This window comes from Pipistrellus kuhlii, unplaced genomic scaffold, assembly GCF_014108245.1.
Source record: "Pipistrellus kuhlii isolate mPipKuh1 unplaced genomic scaffold, mPipKuh1.p scaffold_m20_p_5, whole genome shotgun sequence".
Taxonomy (NCBI): Eukaryota; Metazoa; Chordata; class Mammalia; order Chiroptera; family Vespertilionidae; genus Pipistrellus; species Pipistrellus kuhlii.
Window position 1 is genome coordinate 37661114 of NW_023425551.1, and position 20237 is coordinate 37681350.

Consider the following 20237-nt stretch of genomic DNA (forward strand, 5'->3'; position numbering starts at 1 on the left):
TAAAAACATTTTAACCACATAATAGGGAAGTTAAGAAAGCAAGGACAAAGAAAGTGGCTGTTGTGCAGAGAATCTACTGCCAAAAGGAGTTGCTTAACGAAGCAACGATTTCACGAATTGGTAATGAGATAATCTCATTGACTTTGCGGGCCAACAAGCATGATCTTGCCATTTAAGTCAGAGTTGACCAGACCCTTTACTGGTTGATTCTTTTTAAAGCAGCTGCCAGTTTGTTAGTTCCAACTAGAGATGGGCTGGGAGGCAAGGAGTGAGTAGGTACATCCATCAGAGTACTATTCCTTTTTCCTTGTTGTGTTCCTGTCTTTTTCTGTGGCTTTCACTTGCGCCTGGTGAAATAGTAGAGCCTTCGCAAGAGAACTTTCTTTTTGCTGGCAACTAGACACGCTTACTAACCAGGAGAACGTTTGGTTATACGGAAGCTTTTTGCATTTATATGCCTGGCTTCCAACCTGAATACATAGGAAAATCGCTTTCATGTGTTTCTATTGATCAGCATCTCTCTTATCTACCTGCTGCTTCCAGTGAACCCTAGAGAGACTTTCTCAGTGGGGTCACAACAGATCAGGAGTCACAGAGGGTGGCTTGTTACTTAATTTCCAACCACTGGACACACAGTAGGCATTTAATGCAACCAACAGAAGAAGAAATAGGTGTGCTGATGAAGAGAGTGCTGTTGGTTACCATCCCAAAATTAAGTGCTCCAAATGCAGATTGAAGCAGAGCCTGAAAGGGATTCCAAGCTGAGTTCTGCATGTGTGTTATTATAGACTAGTGGCCCGGTGCATGAAATTTGTGCACATTAAAGGAAATTAATTGGAGGAAATATTTTAATAATTGCTATTTGCCCCTTCTCTGTAATAGAAATGTCAGAGATGAAAGAAAATTAGTAAAATGTATATGAAAATCTTTCTTATGTCAAAGTCTGGGGTGTACCATAGGACCCAGAGTCAAGTCCCTGCCCACTCATGCATACCTCCAAATCACGTGAGACCAGCCCCAGCCAGCCCCACCCCCTGTCAAGCCCTGCCAGACAGGGGGCCAGCCTCAGGCTGGGTGGGGGCGGGGGTGGGGGAGGGTGCGCAGCCTAGGTCCCCTGGCCTGGTGCTGGCTAGGGGTTTGGGGGGTGGGCACAGCCTCAGGGCTCCCAGCGCATGCCAAGTGGAGGGTGCAGCCTCAGGTTCTCCAGCCCAGTACCCTGGTGGGGATGTAGCCTCAGGTCTCCCAGCCCAGCACCAGGGCGGAGGGCATTGCCTGCGGTTCCCTGGCCTGTGCTGGGGTGGGAAGCATGCTTTGAGATCCCCTGTCAAGCCCTTCCAAGTGGGGGATGTGCCCTGAGGTCCCCCATCTCTGGCTGGGGCGGGTTTGGAACCTGAGGTCCCCTGGCCCAGCACTGGGATGGGGGGACCAGCCCCGCTGTAGGAGGCAGCGCGGCCTGAGGTCCCCTATCAAGCTCTGGCCCGGCGCTGGGGCGAGGGGGCGAGGGGGCAAGGGGGCGCGGTCCTGGTGCTGTGACGTGCGGCTGGGCCTGAGGTCCCCTGTCAAGCCTCAGGTCCCTGCTGATTGTTCCTTAAGGCTGGTTACAGGAACTCGGCCTCCGCTGTGGGTGCAGCCATCTTGTGTTACATTTAATATTATTTTGTGTTTCAGGTGTACAGCATAGAGGTTAGATGATCATCTACTTTACAAAGTGTTTCCCCATATTTCTAATACCACATGGCACCATACGTAGTTATTACAGTATTATTGACTATATTCCCTCTGTTGTATTTTATATCCCCATGACTATTTTAATACATTATTAAAATAGCATATTTCTATTCTAATCACTGCTTTTTTTTAAGCTTATATTTGTGATTTTACAATGTAATTTACATTATACTGCAAATCAAGCTATACATGAAGAACATGCTCATGTATTTATTGCAAAGGACCTGGCAGAGGTGACTTCTGTATTAAATTTTCAGTGTTTCTATTAAGCCTCATAAAAACTCACTGAAGCTAAAAAGTAGGCTGGTTTAGTCCACATGTATTGTGAATCAGTACAGGCAATTATTTCAGATTCCTTAGTGGTCCTTATTTCTTGGACATGAGTTGTTTCTCCAGTATTATCTGATATCATTTTGCATTTGCAAGAAAAAGATGAATAAAACCAAAGTTTGAATTTTCTCATGCATTCCACCATTTACCTCATGATTCTTAGAAATATACTGTCCAGAAATAGGAATACATTCTCCCACCAACATGGTTTTAAATGTTTAATACTTCAGTTCCCTTGTACCTATATGGCTAGCTCTGTTTAACCACGGAGATTTACATAAGAGTGTGCAAATAATTGCATTGTTAAGAACCCTCAAGATTTTTGCAGTTAACATTTGGGATCATGACTTAGGTTTAGATAGGCATTCCAAATTTGCTTTCCTACCTTGTTACAGGAAGAAGAAAATGCCTAGCCTGCTTTCCTTTTCTCTTTAAATCTGCCACAACCAGCTTTATTCCTTAGAATTCTTCCCCTGCCCCCCAACACTGGGTATAGAGTGGGAACAATCTCTGGATACAAATGTTGTCTCTGAATACAAATAGTAACAGGTTCTTTATGTTTGATGGGTTTTATTACTAATTTTCAGTACAGCATCAGCAAAATTAGCAAATATGGAGGGTTGCAAAGTTTCTAGAAACTGTAGAAGTTTCTATTGTTATGATTAGTGTTATCTTTGCTAAAATCCCCATTGAAGTTCTGTCTTATGTTTTTATTCTTAAAGTTAGAAATTACCATATTTGCCCTTCTTGCTCCCATCATGACCTGAAGATCATCAGGATTCCTGCGTCTATTTCAGCTTCCTAAACACCTTTCCACAATCAGTTTTTACTTAGATCTAATAGGTCATTTATTTAAATAAACAGGCAAAAGGGAAAATCCTCATATGATTAATAAGTGTATAAAACAGTTTGTTACTTATAATCACTGAATTATATATTAGGTAATACAGAGCCATGTCTCACTATGAAAGTAGAGATTTTTTTAAGCATAAATAATGATTTCATTGGTCATTGTTGTATACTGTGGTATATATTTCTTTGAAAGCAGCTTGTATATATTATGAAACGTAAAAATATTGTTAGTCTTTGACAAAATCTTTGTTAAAAAATTCTGCTATCTAAAGTAAATTAGAAATAGAGTAAAGGTGTTTATTGAAGTATTTTCTATATTTCTAACTTTCTCTGATATATTAGAAAGAATATTAGAGAAATGGTTACATATGACATAAATGTGAAAATATTATAATAGTATATACTTGATATTTTATGAGAAATCTTTAAGTAATTTTGGAAAATAGTTTTATAAGAAGACTTAGGTGCTGTAATACTTTCAACAATAAAGATAAATTTTAAAAAACCTGATGACTTATATGAAGAAATGGAATAGGAGTTGGGCCTTGAAAATAGGATAATCTGTAGGTTGGGTATTTCATTGGGGGTAGACAACATGAGTAAAGACACAAAGTTGGAAGTAAGTTTATTTTCTGGAAAGTAATGATTAATATCACAGGAAAGGAGGGGTTCATTTGGGAGAAATTGGAGAAAATGTTATTCATCATTACATGTTAGATACTTGCTAACTAACTTGATACAAGTATGACTAAGAGAAAAATTAAGACTTTAGGTAAAGGCACTCTGTACCTGCCTCCGCCAAAAATTATAGCTAGTTACTACGACATTGTATCATAGAGGGCTCTGCGGGATTTACCAAGAAGTTTGCATTTTATCCCTTCAGCTAGTGGTCCTCAGGGAGCCTGGTTACTCCATACTCCTCACTTTCTCCAACTCAAAATTTATAGCTAGTTAGAAGGATATTGTATAAACAATTCAGGCTATCTCTCTTCCAAATTGGTGGGTATTTCAGGTAATGGCAATTTAAAAGAAGGACATATGTAAAAAGACAATTTCATGAAAAATTTTAAAAAACAATGAGTGGATAAAAATATCAAAAATAATGAGAGTTTTGATTTTGTATGATATTAGTACAGAAATGGGAAAGCTGGAAAAGAAGACCTTTGTGAGGCAAGATTACCAGTTTAGTTTTCACAGTTGGTTGAAGACATGCACACAGGAGAGCTGTAGTTATCCTGTGTGCTTTATTCTTACTTAGCTTTTTCTAGAAAAAATGAATGTTGTTCTTCCTATACTTCTAACTACCTATTCCAGTTTTTAATGTGAAATCTTCAAAAAAGACTTTCCCGGGAGTTGTAAAAGTAACTTAAGTAGTAAAAATATTTAAGCAATAAGGTCTATGGTGTTTAGTTCTTAAGTTTTTTTGTTTGTTTGTTTGTTTTTTATGTACTGGAAACAATACTTGTATTTGGTTCTCTTCACCTTATTTAATGTCTTTGTTTCACACTGTAACATATTGGGTGTGGGACCATAACCTTAAGGTAACAGTAAATCTCATTCTAAGCTCTATTATAGGGAAGTTTCTTTCTTTAGCAGATGGGAGATTCTTTGGTCAGAGAGACCTACGAAGGTGAATGCTTCCCAGGCTCGCCAGTTTAAACCTTGTATTAAGCAGATAAATTTTCCCACAAATCTTATACGGCTGGAAGTAAATAGTTCTCTTCTGGATTATTACACTGAATTAGATGCAGTTGTATTGCATGGTATGAAGGACAAGCCAGTACTTTCTCTCAAGACTTCACTTATTGACATGAATGATCTAGAAGATGATGACTTTGAAGAAAACAATGATTGTGGAATGGACAGTCTTAACAAAAAACTTAGCAGCACCACCCTTGGGGAAGAGCCAAATAATGGATACTTTGACAAACTACCTTATGAGGTAAGACAAATTTATTTAGTAGCCATATTGCAAATAACACAATTATTTTTTAAAGTTTAGGTATTAATATTTATTTTGCTAGATACTAGAGAAATAGAAGTATTGATAAGTTATACATAACCTAATGTATATTTTGATTTTGGAAAAACTAGACAAAATTATGTTGAGTAGTTTCACCACTTTGGTTTTGGATTGACTTTTAATAATTTTGGATAAACTATTAAAAATATGTTTTTATATCACTGATTAAAAATAAACAAACTATATAAACCAGTAATAAATTATATTCCACTACAATTCATAATTATACAATATAAATATGGACAATATGTGCTTAACTTTATACTAGTTAAGTTAAAGATGATTTGCAATAAAAAATAAGAGGACTAATAAGATTGCAAGAGGAATGCTTAATCTATTTAATAGTCCAAAGTTTCTCCAAGTGTCATTTATTTTTCTATGCCAATTCTATTCTGTATCCTTCTAATTAGCTATAATTTTTGGTCTGGGCAGGTACAGAGTGCCTTTGCCTAGCATCTTGTTTTCTGTGTGTGTCTGTAAGGGCATTTCTGCAGTGTATTTAACATCCCTGGCTCCCAGGCATCAAATGCCTGTTGCACACCCTTTGGGGTGGGAGTAGGGCCTAGCATTTCAGTCCCTGGCTGACAACTTCTGTGTGTGGTTAAAAATAATATAATAAAAAAAAATTTTTTTTTAAAGAAAAATTTAAAGCCTCAAATTTCAACCAATTTAGATTACTCCCAAATTGGTGGGTATTTCAGGCTTCATTGTAATGACACATGTAGCTTAACTTGTGTAGAACAATAATATAGCCTCTCAGTAACTATAATGCCTATGTAACATTCTACAGTTAAATGCTATTTTACAGTTATTTCCTGAGAAGTAGCTAAAATTTCCACATAAAGGCAAATTAAAGGATCCAAGATAATTTAGTCCGTAAGCCATGGGACCATTTCAGTATGGCTGGATCAGGATTAGATAGTAGAAGCTATAAGAGATGAAATTGGATGCTGGCTCACGGCTGCCTCCCTGCAGAACTCCTCAGGATACCGTTCCCATTGAAGAAGTGATGGGGACATCCTAGCCTTGGCTGTGTCCAGCCTACTCTGCTGTATCATAGAAAGCCCTGTGGGTATTACCAAGAGGCTTGCATTTTCTCCTTTAGCCAGGGATCCTCAGAGTGCCCTGTTATTCCAGTACACGGCAACATCAGTTGGGAAAGTCATTCATACTTTAAACTTTAAATAATTCACTTTTCCGTATTTGTGATTTCACACTCACTTTCTTGTATTCTTTTGTAATCTTCATTTTTTTTTTTTTTTTTTTGAGTGGGAGAGAAAATGTAAAATACTAACTAACATTCCAGGAATTATCTTTACTATGCAGACATTTTTGCATATGCTTTGGCCCACAATTAGATAATTGCCTAGGAGTTCAGTATCATGTAAACTTTGTGTTTCATATGTGTCATGACATAAAAAAAAGATTGTGGACATTTTCTGTAGTCAGTAGGAAACAGTGAAGATTTTATTTATTTAAAAAGGAGAATAACAAAATGCGATTTCTGTCTTAGATTACTCTGTTGGTAAATGAAGAATAGACCAAAAGGGGATCAGGGATATCAGTTAGGAAGCTGCTACAGTAATTTGGGCAAGGAATTATGAAGCCTTTGTTATTGGAAGTTTTGGAAAGGAGATGAGTGGGAGAAATACTCCAGAGATGTAGAAGGTAGAAATCATAGGTAACTAGTGAATGTGGAGATGAAACAGAACATCAGAAGGACTTTAGATTTCTGGTAGAAATGACTCAGTGGGTGGACATGCCATTAATTACAGAACAGTGGGTGAAGGTGGGAAGGACATCCTGACTTTGAGATGCTTGTGATTCATCAAAGCAGGCTTGTTGGGTTGGGGACAAAAGTTTAAAACTCAGGAGAAAGGTCTGATTTTATATTTGAGTGATTCTACTCAAGAGAGGGGAGGGACATCATCCTATATAATAAAAGCCTAATATGCTAAGTGTCTGGTCATCCAGTCAGCCGTTCAACCAATCAAAGCGTAATATATTAATAATATGCTAAAGCCACTCAACTGCTCGCTATGACGTGCACTGACCACTAGGGCGCAGACACTCTGATCAGTAGGTTACCTTGCTGCTGGGGTCCAGCCAATCAGAACTGAGTGAGACAGGCCGGACCTGCCCTGGTGGTTCCTCCCCAGCTGGCCAACCTCCTATTTCCCTCCCTGGCCCCAGTTGTGCACTGGTGGAGTCCCTCAGCCTGGCTAGTGCTTCTCTTGCAATTTGGGACCCTTTGGGGGATGTTGGAGGGCCAGTTTTGGTATGATCCCACAGGCCAGGCAGAGGGACTCCACTGTTGCATGAATTGAGTGCACTGGGCCTCTAGTGGTAGTTAAAATTGACCAATGAAGCTCTGTAAAATGTGAACAAAGGACCAAGAATAGAATTCTGGGATACTAAAATCTAAGAATCGTTAGGAAGGTATGTCAGAAATGGCACTTAAGACAAATATGAGGTTGTCTTAAAAGCAAAGTGCTAGGAAGCTAAGTATAGAAAACAGTGCCCACCGGCTTTTTTTGTTGAGGGGTTCTTTACTATGATCAGTTCAGTGGAGCCATGCCATAGGGTGAGAATGAGAAAACCTTACCATATTTGGTTAAGGCTTCAAGGAGGAAGGAGCAGAGACAAAACATGCCAAGTCTATGTTTAAGCAGAAAAATAATTCTGTTAATATACTGTAACTGTGGACTGTAACATGGGTAAGACTATCCTATACTGGCATGCTGACTAACACTCCACTCTTTTGTGTCACACTCAAAAAAGGGCATATCAACATGAGGGAGTGTATGTAGTTATGGGTTTATCTCTTCTAACTTATCTTTTAAAGGGAGAAAAGACAGGTGAATGGTATGGTAGAGGATGCAGCAGAGAAAGTTTCCATTTGTGATGCAGGTTGAGAGAGCTTTCAGCACGTTTATATGCTGAAGGGAAGGAGCAATAGAGAGGGAAAGTTTCCTAAACATGTAGGGGGTTTAATCAAAACTACAAAGTCCTGTAGAGGAAACCTGGAGATAGAAGCAGTAGTCCTCGAGGTCACTCATTAGCCATGATGAAAGCAGTGTGCCATGTACAGAGGGAATGATCTCACAGTGAATAAAAAGAGAAACTCTTTTAAAAAAATGTTACCCAAATTATTTAAAGATAATGCAGATTATTTCAAGGGGTGGGGTGGGGGTGGGAATCACATTTAAATATGTCAAGTGATGTAATGTTTTTATTGTTGAAAATAATTATATTATGAGTAGAGTTGGTTTGAGGGCAGATAAATTGTGTTTTGGGAGTCGTTCCCAACACATCATGTCCTACAGTCACTGTGGTATCAAATGGTACTTTGTTCAGGCATACTCCAATGTAAAAGCACATTTTGACAGACACCAGATACTAGATTAGTAATGATTAATGGATGTTGTCTTATAGGCCTGAAAACTGTTATCTTTTATTTAATCAAAATCCAAAAGTGTTTTTTCACATGTCGCATGTCAATGTCATAGTCCCAGTGACTTTTCATTATTCTTTTTCTATTCTGATATTTGCTTAAAATGTAATATTAATTGTCATAGAGTGTTTTCACATAGTACACATCTTTTAATATTGGTGACTTTTGTTTGGAACAATGCCAGAAATTGCTGAGAGTTATTTAAATTACAAATCATCTGGAAAAAGTAAATCATGTATCCTCTGATACAGGGATATATTTAACTTTTAATGCCTCTTTGCACTAACTGCTTAAAAATCATACTGAAATAACTTTTAACACTGTGGTTAAAACAACAAATTTTTAATTCATTTTAAAAATATTTAAGGTCCTACGGTTGCTGAGCTCAGGTAGCTAATAAATTCAAGCATTTAAGAAACAGGTAAATCTATATTATTTTAACTCTTATAACATAAAGAAAAATAAAAGTTATCACTGTTTTTAATGAAGCCAGTTGAACACTATGGCACATAAAAAGAAAACTGTAAGCTATGTGTCATCCTTCAGTATCCTCTGGGGATTGGTTCCAGCCCAACCCTCCATACCAAAATTCTCAGATGCTCACGTCCCTTACATAAAATGGCATAGTATTTGCATATAACCTAAACACACCTTCTCATATACTTTAAATTATCTCTAGGTTACTTTTCCCCTTGGAGAGTATTATGCTAAGTGAAATAAGCCATACAGAGGAAGACCTGTCTGTCTTTTCACCTAGTTTGCCTCTCACCCTTTAAAGCTGAACCTTCCTGATACGTGTCCTCTTTCATTTTGTGGTGAGGACCCCGTCTTGTGTTAGGCTCTGGCGGCAGCCTGTGCTTCTCTCTATCAAAGCTATTAAAACATGTCTCTGTATTTACCAGTCCCCACTAGACTCTGAAAACTTTGAAAGTGGGAACTCTTTTCTATCAGCAGTGTTTGGTGTATAGTAGATGTTTAGTAAATAGTGAATCTATGAAAATTTGTGTTTTTCAACAGATTACCAAAATACATCTTTGCATTATAAAAAAAATTAGTCGGCTTGAGATGAGTGTACTTCGAACATTTTTATATGTAATTAAGTCTTTTTTAAAAATATTATTATTATTATTTTACATATGTGTTCTTATTCCCCCATTATCCCCTACCCTCCACTCATACCCCACCCCCTGCTGTCTGTGACCATTGATGAGGCTCATATGTATGCACACAAGTCCCTTGGTTGATTTCTCCCCCTTACTCCCAGCGATCCTTTCCTTCTGTAATTAAGTCTTAAGTAGGTATGGTTTTTTTCTGTTTTGGATAATTCAGTTCAGTGTTGATCATTTTAGTTTGTGAAAATAGTGTTATAAAATACATGATACTGTTGTTCTGTTTGTCAGTCTTGATGATACTGGTTTCTTTGTTTTATGTAGCTCATTCAACTGATTCTGAATCATCTTACACTACCAGACCTGTGCAGATTAGCACAGACTTGCAAACTGCTGAACCAGCATTGCTACGATCCTCTCCAGTACATCTATCTCAATCTGCAGCCTTACTGGGCAAAACTCAATGACACCTCACTGGAGTTTCTGCAGGCTCGCTGCACTCTAGTCCAGTGGCTTAACTTATCTTGGACTGGCAATAGGGGCTTCATCTCTGTTGCAGGATTCAGCAGGTTAGTGCCAAGTTGGTGAGGTTATTTCTCCACCAGGCTATATTTATGTAATAGTTTCCACAATTAAGTTTGAAATCATATACTTCACAGAAATACAAAAGGATACATTTTGTGCATCATCCTGTTCAGAATGCTTCTGCTTATAAAAGTGGATGAGTTTCACTTTTTTAGCAACACTTCATGATAATAGGAAGGGAAACTATGCCCTTTACCTCATATTTTTAAAATCCCAAATAAGTTTAACAGAGCTCCTTTTTTTTTTCTTTCTCATATTTCCAGGACAGATGATTAACACATTTAAAAAACTATTTCTAAATCAAAATCCACCTCTCTAATGTGATTTGTCAGAAATAGAAAACAATTTATTATAGAACATTTTTAATTAAATCTTAATTACATGTGCAATACATCACCCAAATTTAGAAGCACATTTAAACTAATTATGTTGAAAATGCAATTGCATGCTAAAGAGGCGACCACTCTTGCAGACCTGCCCAGGTGTTTCTGCTCCTTTCTATTTAAGCATTTAGTTTTTTTGCTATTAAATGTCACCTGTTAAACATGGTAAAGCTTGCATAAGTGCATATTCATTTAGTAATGCCATAACAATTTTTCTTATGGTACAAACAGGTGTTTTCTCTTAATCTTGATGATGGTTATTCTCAGAGTGTGTTACAATTTAATCCCATCATTTCATTAAGCTAAATAATGAATAAGTAGAAACTTTGGGAAAACTACCTATTATTTTTGATTAATGAATAATCTCCTACCCTGTTTTTAGAAGTTAAAAATGAACTTCAGTTCTCCCGACACACATCCCTAGTGGCCACGTTCTTGAACAGTGGTTTATGAATTAGAAATTTATATATTGAGCCTTGTTTCCCCTTGATTTACATTATAAAAATAAGCATGAAGTTCCATAAAATAAAATAAATATTTGATACCATTATATTCAGATATAATAATAATGCTTGGAATAATAAAAATGTGTTCAAAATGCTAATATTGATAGTTTATGCAATAAAATGAAAAATTTACACAAGTATTTAATAGCTTATTAATGCATGTTGAAACCATGGGTAAACTGACAGCCTGTCTTTTCTGCCAGAAATAGAGCCAGAGGAAGGGGTTCTTCAATAAAATATTATGGTATTGTGGGTCAGAGATTCTGAAGACTTTATAACATGCTCTGTACACCAAATTATTTTTCATTAGTAGGAGTTATCTGTAGTAGAAAAATAAAGCATTTATTTTAGCAGTGTAGTTTTGGTGAATTTTTTTAAGTTGATAGACGATGACAACTAGTTAGTGGAACACCATTTAGTCCTTTCTACTCACCCTTGCCCAAACATATTTCATTCACAAATTTTCCTCTCTGCTAATAGGATCAAGAAGAATTGAAGCTAATGATGACTATGGGTATTTAGAGTATATATTATGGATTATAAACCAAGACAAACTGAGAGCAGATAGAACAGTTGGTGTCAGTAAGCATTATTTTACATTATAAGGACCTTTCCAGTATTTTAAATAGACATTAAAAGAAACATTGGTAATGAAGGCTAAACTCCAGCTTCTTTGGCAAAATGTTGCCTATAAAAATGTTATAATGAGTAAAAGATAAAGGTAATATTAAATAAATTTTTAAAAACTCTTCTGAATGTAACTCATTCTGATGCATGAACAGAAATATAAATTGTAAGAAGAAAACTTGGGAATGCTATTTTTAAAATTTTAGACTCATAATTCTGAAGTTCTTTTATAAGGTTAAAGCCCCAATCTACTTTCTCACTAGCAATTTCTGTTTCATTTTCAATCCAGCCATGTTAGTTGCTGTGGGGCTGTTCGAATATTCACAAAAGTACATATACATAAATTTAAGTTTTCCATATTTTACTGTAGTTTTCAGCAAGTAAAACCATAAATCTTGATGGCATTCCTTTAAGTGTAGTCATTTTTCCCTTTAAGAAAAGAAAATGTTTAAATAACAGGGAGGGAATCTTTTTGGGAGACCGAAGATGCTGAAGTTTTGCCTCCTGATTGCTGTTGGCCCCCATGACTTGACTGCTGAATTGATAGTCATTATGGCTTGTAGGCAGCATTCCCAGAATAAACAATAAATATTCATGGCTTGATTATTAATGAATAACCTATGAATAAGTATGGCCTATTTGTGCTCATTACTGTGAAGAAGAATTATTTATAATACTTTAAAGACAAAAGTACATTTTTAGACTAGAGACCAATCATGATGAGCTGCTAGTTTAGCAAGTCTTTGGGAAAAGTTTGATACAGTTTATTTTTGTTGCCTAAAAACATAATCCTCACAAGTTGGAATTGCTTAACTGGATTTTAAAGAATTTTTTAGGAATTCTTATTCAAAATAGCAGGGAAATAGGTTAAATTGAAATAACAAGAATTTAAAGCTTTTAATCAGTTATTAAAATCCTGTCCTAGCTATAGATTTATGATTTGCAACTTCAAGTACTACCTATGCATATTATTATTCATTAAAATCCCATATATTATAATTGTACTTTTCTTTTATAATATAGTTCCCTAAAGTCTTGGCTATTCCTTAATCATATCATTCTGATGTTCAAAAGCCTAGTACTATTTTTCTTCAGATAGTTACCCAAACTGATCACAGTGATCTCCACCTCAGTTAGGCAGAGATTTTTACTCTAACCTTCCACTTGTTTCTCTCAGAAACATTCTTGAATACTTTCTAGATTCAAGAACTTTATTAGATGTTTGACACAGAGCTACAGTTTTATGGGATAAAGAGCTTACTGCCTATTTACATATTAGTTTATTCAATTGCTTGCCTGTACTTCAAGCAGTTGTCTCTTTGTGATTGTCAATATCTAGATATTAGAAATGATTTATTGATTTTTTTTACTATTAGCAGATAGTACCATACACATTTAGGCAGGAAGTCTTGTTTTAATGGCTTTATTTTGGACCAGATGTAATAAATAGTGTTCCAAGTTATTTGAGATTAAAAATGATTTTAAATGTGCTATTTTATAAAACTCCATGAGGGTCAGCTAACAAAGCATAAGATTAGGAATCAGGGCGATGGATATTTATATCTAATTCTCTTCTTATTTTCTATATCAGGTGGATTGTGGGGATTAGTGCCTTCTGTTTTGTGATGAGTAAACTCAGTTTAAATCATTCATTCATGTGATGTTAATTATTTTAGGATGCAAGTTACAATTTAGTAAATTACTTCTTATATGCTTACATTACTCTGGACAAATTAATTCACCTCATAATAATAAGCAATTTATTTCTCTCTCCAGAGACTCCTTTTCTTATAGCAGGAGACCTAGTTTGGGATTGTGTATCTGTACTTAGTTCTTCTCATAATACCTTCAAATCAAGAAATACTTTATGAGAATTCATAACCTGGAATGAATAGGTTATAGGAATTAAGGAAGCTGTAGTTCTCTGTACAGGTGATCAGTATCACAATTGAGATGAATAAATAGAGGACCATTTAATTATGCCTTAAAATAAGACGTACATGAGCAGCATTAAGAAAGGAAATGTGTTATATTCAGCTAATTAATTGGGTCTGCTGCTACTTCTGCCTTCTTGGAATGGACATGCTATGAAAAAGTAGGTAATGTAGATCTTGTACGTTTAGGAAGAGAGACTGGGGATGTTGACCAAATCTGCTCAGAGTAAAAATATACACTATAGGAAAAGAGAGACAGAAAGGCAGTCTAGGCATGGCTATTACTGTGCTTTCTAATTCTGTCATTCATTAAATCGATTTGGCAAGTTTTCTAGTCTCTTTACAGTTGGCTTTCTGGTGATTGGCTTGATGTCACTATAAGTTCTTTAGAGGGAAAAGTTCAATAATGAGAGCAAGGAAAGAGGGATGTTAAAGTATCCCAAGTCCAATATGAAAAAGCATTGTAGAACAAAGTGCTTTGTTCTCTAAATAATGAAAACCTTTAAGAGATAAGATGCTTAAAAATTTTAATTTTAAGAAAGAATATACTCATTTAACTTTTGTGAGCTGCAGTTAATTTCAGAAGTATCAAATCAAATAGGATATCATTAGTTCTCTGAAACTTTATGTCCATTTAGTTCTAGATTGCTAGATTATAAAATAACGAAGAACTACCCAAAACTACTAAGTATACTTAAAAAAAAAAAAAAAAAGCTAATTTTGTCATATTCCTTGGGCGTAATTTGACCCTACTGAGGGAAAAATACTCTGAATTAGTAGAACTTTGGCCCAGCATAGAGGAACTTAAATTCGTCAAGTGAATTTTCATAATTGGAAGATTCATTTAACAGTTCTGATCAGATAAATTTGTAGTAACTGTTTTTATTGTTTGAATATGAGTTGGCCAGGATTTAACTTTTATTTTAGTATTTGTGGGGTGCTTTGACCTTTTCAAACTGCTTTCACATATTATTTGATGTTCAAAACCATGAGATAGTGTGGTGAGTGCTATTAGATAATTTTAGTCTGCCTTTTCCAGGCGAGGAAATGCTGGGTAAGTGCATTTTCCAAGGTTACATGCTAGGAAGTAGTGGAACGGGACAAAAAAAAAAAAAAAAAAAATCCAACTTTTGATTTAGAAATCCAGTGTTACTTTCTTTACTTACTTAAGTGATTAATTTAGTTAATTTTATTTTTATGTGTATTTAATCATTAAATTGTTTAGGAAAGAGATTGGCATAAATAAACGAATAGTGTGTAACTAATGTGACATGAATAGGCAAGACGATGTCCAGAGATCTGGATAGGGATGATTGGTGTACTGTTTAAGGATTCAATCTGCTTAGCTGATAATTTCATGGATTCAAATACTCCTAGACTCACATTTACTTTTAGATTATTTTCAGATGATGATTATGGTCAGGACTGTTTTTCCCTATCTGGAATGTAACTAGGATAAAGATTGTTATTTTTATTCTAAGAAGGAACTTTGGGTCCTCCAGGTTGAATTGTTTCTGTGTATTTTATGGGAAGCTGCAATTGAATATCTTGCAGTAATTTCAGTGTCAGTCCAACTGCTAAGTAGTAACAGTTGCAAGAAGCATATCACAGCAGTACAGTTAAGCCAACCCAGAAGTTTATCGAGTAAGAGTAGGCTAGTCTGATCTGTTTGAGGTTATTTAATTAAAACTATCACTTCACATATTACATGCAAAATAAGTTATCTAGTGTTCAATGGGTACTGTGTAGGGGGAAATATCTTCCAAGAGTTTAGAGTTTTGTTATGTTTTGTTTTTTGGCTCTACTAACTTAGATGCGAATTTCATGTATGTTGGAGAAACATACTCTGCTTTCTTAATTTTTCACTTAGTATTAGTTGAAGTTTTTTTGTGATATGAGTCCATTTTATCTTCTCAGGTTGCTTTATTTTGCCTAACTATGCCTATTTTAGTATGCATTAAATAAGGATTTGAGTGAAACAAGTTTTACATTTTTCTTCATGGAAATCCATTCTTCTGAAGGTATCTGCTTAGAGTTGATATAATTCCAGATACTTGCAGCAATACTTTTACTTTTATGAAATTCACAGAGAACAATATTTTTACAGGTTTCTGAAAGTTTGTGGGTCCGAATTGGTGCGTCTTGAATTATCTTGCAGCCACTTCCTAAATGAAACTTGCTTGGAGATTATTTCTGAGATGTGTCCACATCTACAAGAGTTAAATCTCTCTTCCTGCGATAAGCTACCACCTCCAGCTTTCAACCATATTGCCAAATTATGTGGCCTTAAACGACTTGTTCTCTATCGAACAAAAATAGAGGTAAGAATAACTCATTTACATCTTTGCTAGTGTCACATGCAACTGAATATTTAGTTACTCATAATAATGTGGTTTCTGGTTTTTAAATAGATTAAGTTTATGATGCCACCTGGCTATTCAAAAATTATTAGAACTGATTCAGTCATTTCAAAACTATTTAGCATCTTTTGTGCTATTTTTTTTTTTTTTTTAGTTATAAGAAAATGTTCTTCTCTGTGTTCTTAAAATTTTTGTAAAGCTGTTCATGTTTCCAGGTAAAAACAAAACAAAAAAACAAGCAATGGGTTGGGGTGAGCTGAAATGTTGGCAAGGAATGAATTAGAGAAAGGAGTAGGAGCATGGTATGCAGGAGGACATTTGCTTGGAGCAGGAGGAAACAAAGTGGATGACCAGGCTTGCAGGGGAGGGCAGTTAGGGGCAATCGGGCCAGTAGGGGAGTATTAGACATCAATCAGGCTGGCAGGGGAGTAGTTAGGGGATGATCAGGCTGGCAGACAGAAGCGGTTAGGAGCAATCAGGCAGGCAGGCAAGCAGTTGGGAGCCAGCAGTCCTGAATCGTGAGAGGGATGTCCAACTGCCAGTTTAGGCCCAATTCCACCAGGATTGGACCTAAACGACGGGCAGTCGGACATCCCTCGAGGGGGCCCAGATTGGCCCAGTAGGTTCCTCTACTATGTGCATTTTTTCCCCCTGAATCACTTGAAAATAAGTAGAAGATATAAATGCCCTTTACCCCTATGGGGTATATGTCTGCAACCTACATACTCTTAAATACTGTGTTATGGGCTGAATTGTGTTACCCTAATATTCATATATTGAAGTTTTAACTCCTAGTAACTCATAATGTAGTGAAGATAAGGTCTGTAAAGAGGTAATTAAGGTTAAGTGAGGCCATTAGTGTAAGCTCTAATCCAGTATGATTGGCGTCTTTATAAGAAGAGGAGATCAGGACACAGATACACACAGAGGGAAGACCATGTAAAGACTCTGGAAGATGGTCAGTTTCAAGCCAAGAAGTGAGGCCTTTGAAGAAACTAACCCTGCTGACACCTTGATCTCAGACTTCTAGCCTCCAGAATTATGAAAAAATTAATTTCTGTTGCTTAAGCTATATAGCCTGTGGTACTCTGTTCTATCAGCCCTAGCAAACTATTACAACCTGTAAAGGATGGCATAAGAATAACTTTTTAACATACTTCCTAAAAAGTGTCTTTAGGTGAAGTCCTGTGCTTTTACTAAACCAATGGGGATTAGTGTTAGAAGTTGGAGCCTGTTTAACTTTTCTTTTTGTTTGGGGAAAAAAAAAATCTGGGATAGGGGTGAGATGGGGCATGACAGGTAACTCTGTAAGAATGTCGTTCTGTTGCTTAGCAGCAGACAAGAAAACCAAGAGTATTTTTTTTTAAGTTGGAGTTATAAATGGAACACCTGCATCCAGTTCTGATTGCCTCACTTCAAGAATGATAGAGCATAAATTGAAAGAATCTGAAGGAGTGAAAAAACTGATTACAGATATTGTGGGGGACTAGTATCTGACAGTAATCCCTAAATGTGGCTTAGCAGCTGTTTACTGGCTGGGACAACAGTTTCATGGACCTGCTGCCTTCATCTTCATGAACCAGAAGACAACAAAAATAGTTGATCTTTACTTCTATTGGATATCAACACTGCCCTCCTGTTTTCTTCATTCTGTGGCAGTTTATTTGGCAGAATGCATATCTATAAATTAAGTAAGTAAAAATGCAAACCACCCTGCCTGTTGATGAAAAGCACCTGGGCTTTGCTACGGAAGACATATAAACTGCCATATTATGAAGTCCTGATTCTGAGTGGGGCAATCTGTGAGGTCCCTAAACAGGGAAGAATGAAGACTGAAAGGGGTTGGAGTTCAAAGGTAAATGAAAACATATTTTTAAACAGAATATAAAAATATTTAAGTATAAAAATATTTAAAAAAAATATTTTTAAAATAAACGTAAGAAATTATGGACTATAAATAGTCTAAACCAGCAAGATAAGTAGGTGTGAAAAAGAATGATTAGAAATTTAGAAAATAAATGGTAGTCATTATAATAAAAAGTAAGTTGATAAATTCTAAATTACAAAAAACTGCTAAGCTGAAAGAGAAGTCTGAGGAATGCACTTAAATTTGTAAAAGCCTTAAATATTAGGCACTGCTGTAAGTAGCTTATATCTTATTTATTTATTGCTGTCTATCAGTTGCCCCCAAACTTAGTGGTTTTAAAAAAAACCATGTTCATAATTGCACACAATTTCTGTAGGTCAGGAGTCTGGGAGTGTTTGCCTGGGCAGTTTTGGCTCAGGGTTCCCAACGGGGTGCAGCCATTTTTGCCAAGGGGGCTTGGCTGCATCTGAAAGATCAGCTTCTAAGCTCACACATGGGGCTGTTGGCGAAGTTCCTCTTAGCTGTTGGCCAGAGGCCTCTGTTTCTCTCTTCATGGGCCTCCCTTCTCCTGCCTGATTGTTCTCATGGCATGACAGCTGGCTTTTCCTAAATGAGCAATGGTGGAGGGAGCCACAGCCCTCTTACAACTATTAGAGTTTTCCAGGAAAACAGCAATGAGAGGGAGTGTATGTATATATATATCTTTATTATAAGGAATTGGCTCGTGGTTATGGAGGCTGGCAAGTCCAAGTCCTACACAGTGAGTTGGGAAGCCAGAGACTCATTGTCAGGGCATTGCCAGCCTTTTTGTTCTATTCAGATCTCTGACTGATTGGATGAAGTCCACCAACGTTAGAGAATACTCTGCTTTCCTTGGTATACTGATTAAACATTAATCTCACCCCAAAAACACCCTTACAGAAATGGCCAGAATAGTGTTGGACCAAGTGTCTGGGCACCCTGTGGCTTACTCAGATTGATACATAGTATTAGCCGTCACAGTAGCCTAACATACTGTCACTTCTATGTTTTGTTTGTTAGAAGCAAGTCACTAAGTCCATCCCACCCACAAAGGGGGAAGAATTACATTTTACCTCTGGGAGGAAGGAGTATAGACCAATTTGTGGACATATTTTTAACACTACTATAGGCACTGGTACTTGAGAGACTCCAAAATTCATTATTTAATAAGAGTTCCAAAAGAAAAAATGGAGGAAATGTTGGAGAAGCCATATTTGAAGAGAGAATTGTTAAGAATCTTGATTGTTCATGAAAAAAGATGTAAGTCTTCACTTAAATGTTCACTTGGGATACCAAACAGAATAAATGAAAATAAAATTTTACCTAGACATGTGATGAAGTTGCAGAATATAAATGAGAAAGGGACAAGAACTATCAGAGAGAAGAAACATTACTTACAGAGGAAGATAATTAGACTGACAGTAGACTTCTTATAAAAAATAATGGAGGCTGATAGGTAATGGAGCAAAACTTTCAAAATGATGAAAGAAAATAACTGGAATCCATGTTACGCCTGGCTAACCTTTCATTCAAGATTGAGGAGATATATAAAGGCTCAACATATTATTTAACTTTCTGCGATTCAGATTCCTTATGTGATATGATGTTTACCTTATAGGTTATTTTCTGCCATGTAGACTGATAAATCTCAAGTGCCAGAACAGTGCTTAACACATAGTAGGTATTCAATAAATATTTATTAAATGAATGAACAAGGTCTTGTGAGGATTAATGTATATAAAGAATTTATAGCATTAATCAGAGAAAGACAAATATCACTTAATATCACTTATTTGTAGAATCTAATGAACAAATCAATTGACCAACAAAGTAAAAGGGAGGCATGAAACAGACTGACATACCTTGATGTACGGGTGAGGGGATGAGGAGAGATAAACCAAATATATTTATATGCACAGCCCATGGACACAGACATTAGGGTGGTGAAGCCCTGGAGGCAGGGGGTAGGGACTGGGCAGAGGAGAGTAAAGGGGGGAAAATGGGAGCTATCTGTAATACTGTCAACAATTTAAAGAATATTTTAAGAAAAAGAATTTACAGCAATGCTGACAAGTTAATAACTACTCAGTAAATGTTTGTTGTTAAGATTTTACCACTCATGGATGCTCACTGAAAGAACTATTAAAAATAGTTTTCAACAAGAACATTTCAGGAAGAGGGTATTAGATATAATAAATAATTATGACACAGAAATTGATAAAGTGCCAGTAAATTAAATAATGATCATGGGGAAGAAAGAAAAATGAATCTTTCATATTTTTTAAAAGGTAAACGAAAAACTTTAAAGTGATTCTAAAATATGAAAGAGCAAAAGGCTTTTTAGTGTTTTATAGAATTAAGAAAGGGTATTTTCCTTACTAGATTTATAGACTTATTACAAACTATAATAATTAAGATTGAAGTGTCAGTGTAGGAAAAGACAAGTAGACCAGTAAAA

The 20237-nt window shown here is 36.1% G+C and overlaps 1 protein-coding gene across 5 annotated transcripts in view; it reads left to right on the forward strand.

Moving 5' to 3' along the window:
* Positions 1-20237, forward strand: part of FBXL4 (F-box and leucine rich repeat protein 4) — a 44938-nt gene that overhangs the window by 16448 nt on the left and 8253 nt on the right. For 3 of the 5 annotated variants that reach the window (XM_045572582.1, XM_036414140.2, XM_036414144.2), the window contains 3 exons: positions 4486-4852; positions 9821-10065; positions 15639-15852. In XM_045572582.1, the coding sequence (XP_045428538.1) occupies positions 4486-4852; positions 9821-10065; positions 15639-15852 (826 nt within the window). The remainder of the gene's footprint in view (positions 1-4485; positions 4853-9820; positions 10066-15638; positions 15853-20237) is intronic. The other 2 variants (XM_036414142.2, XM_036414143.2) reach the window with 2 other exon arrangements.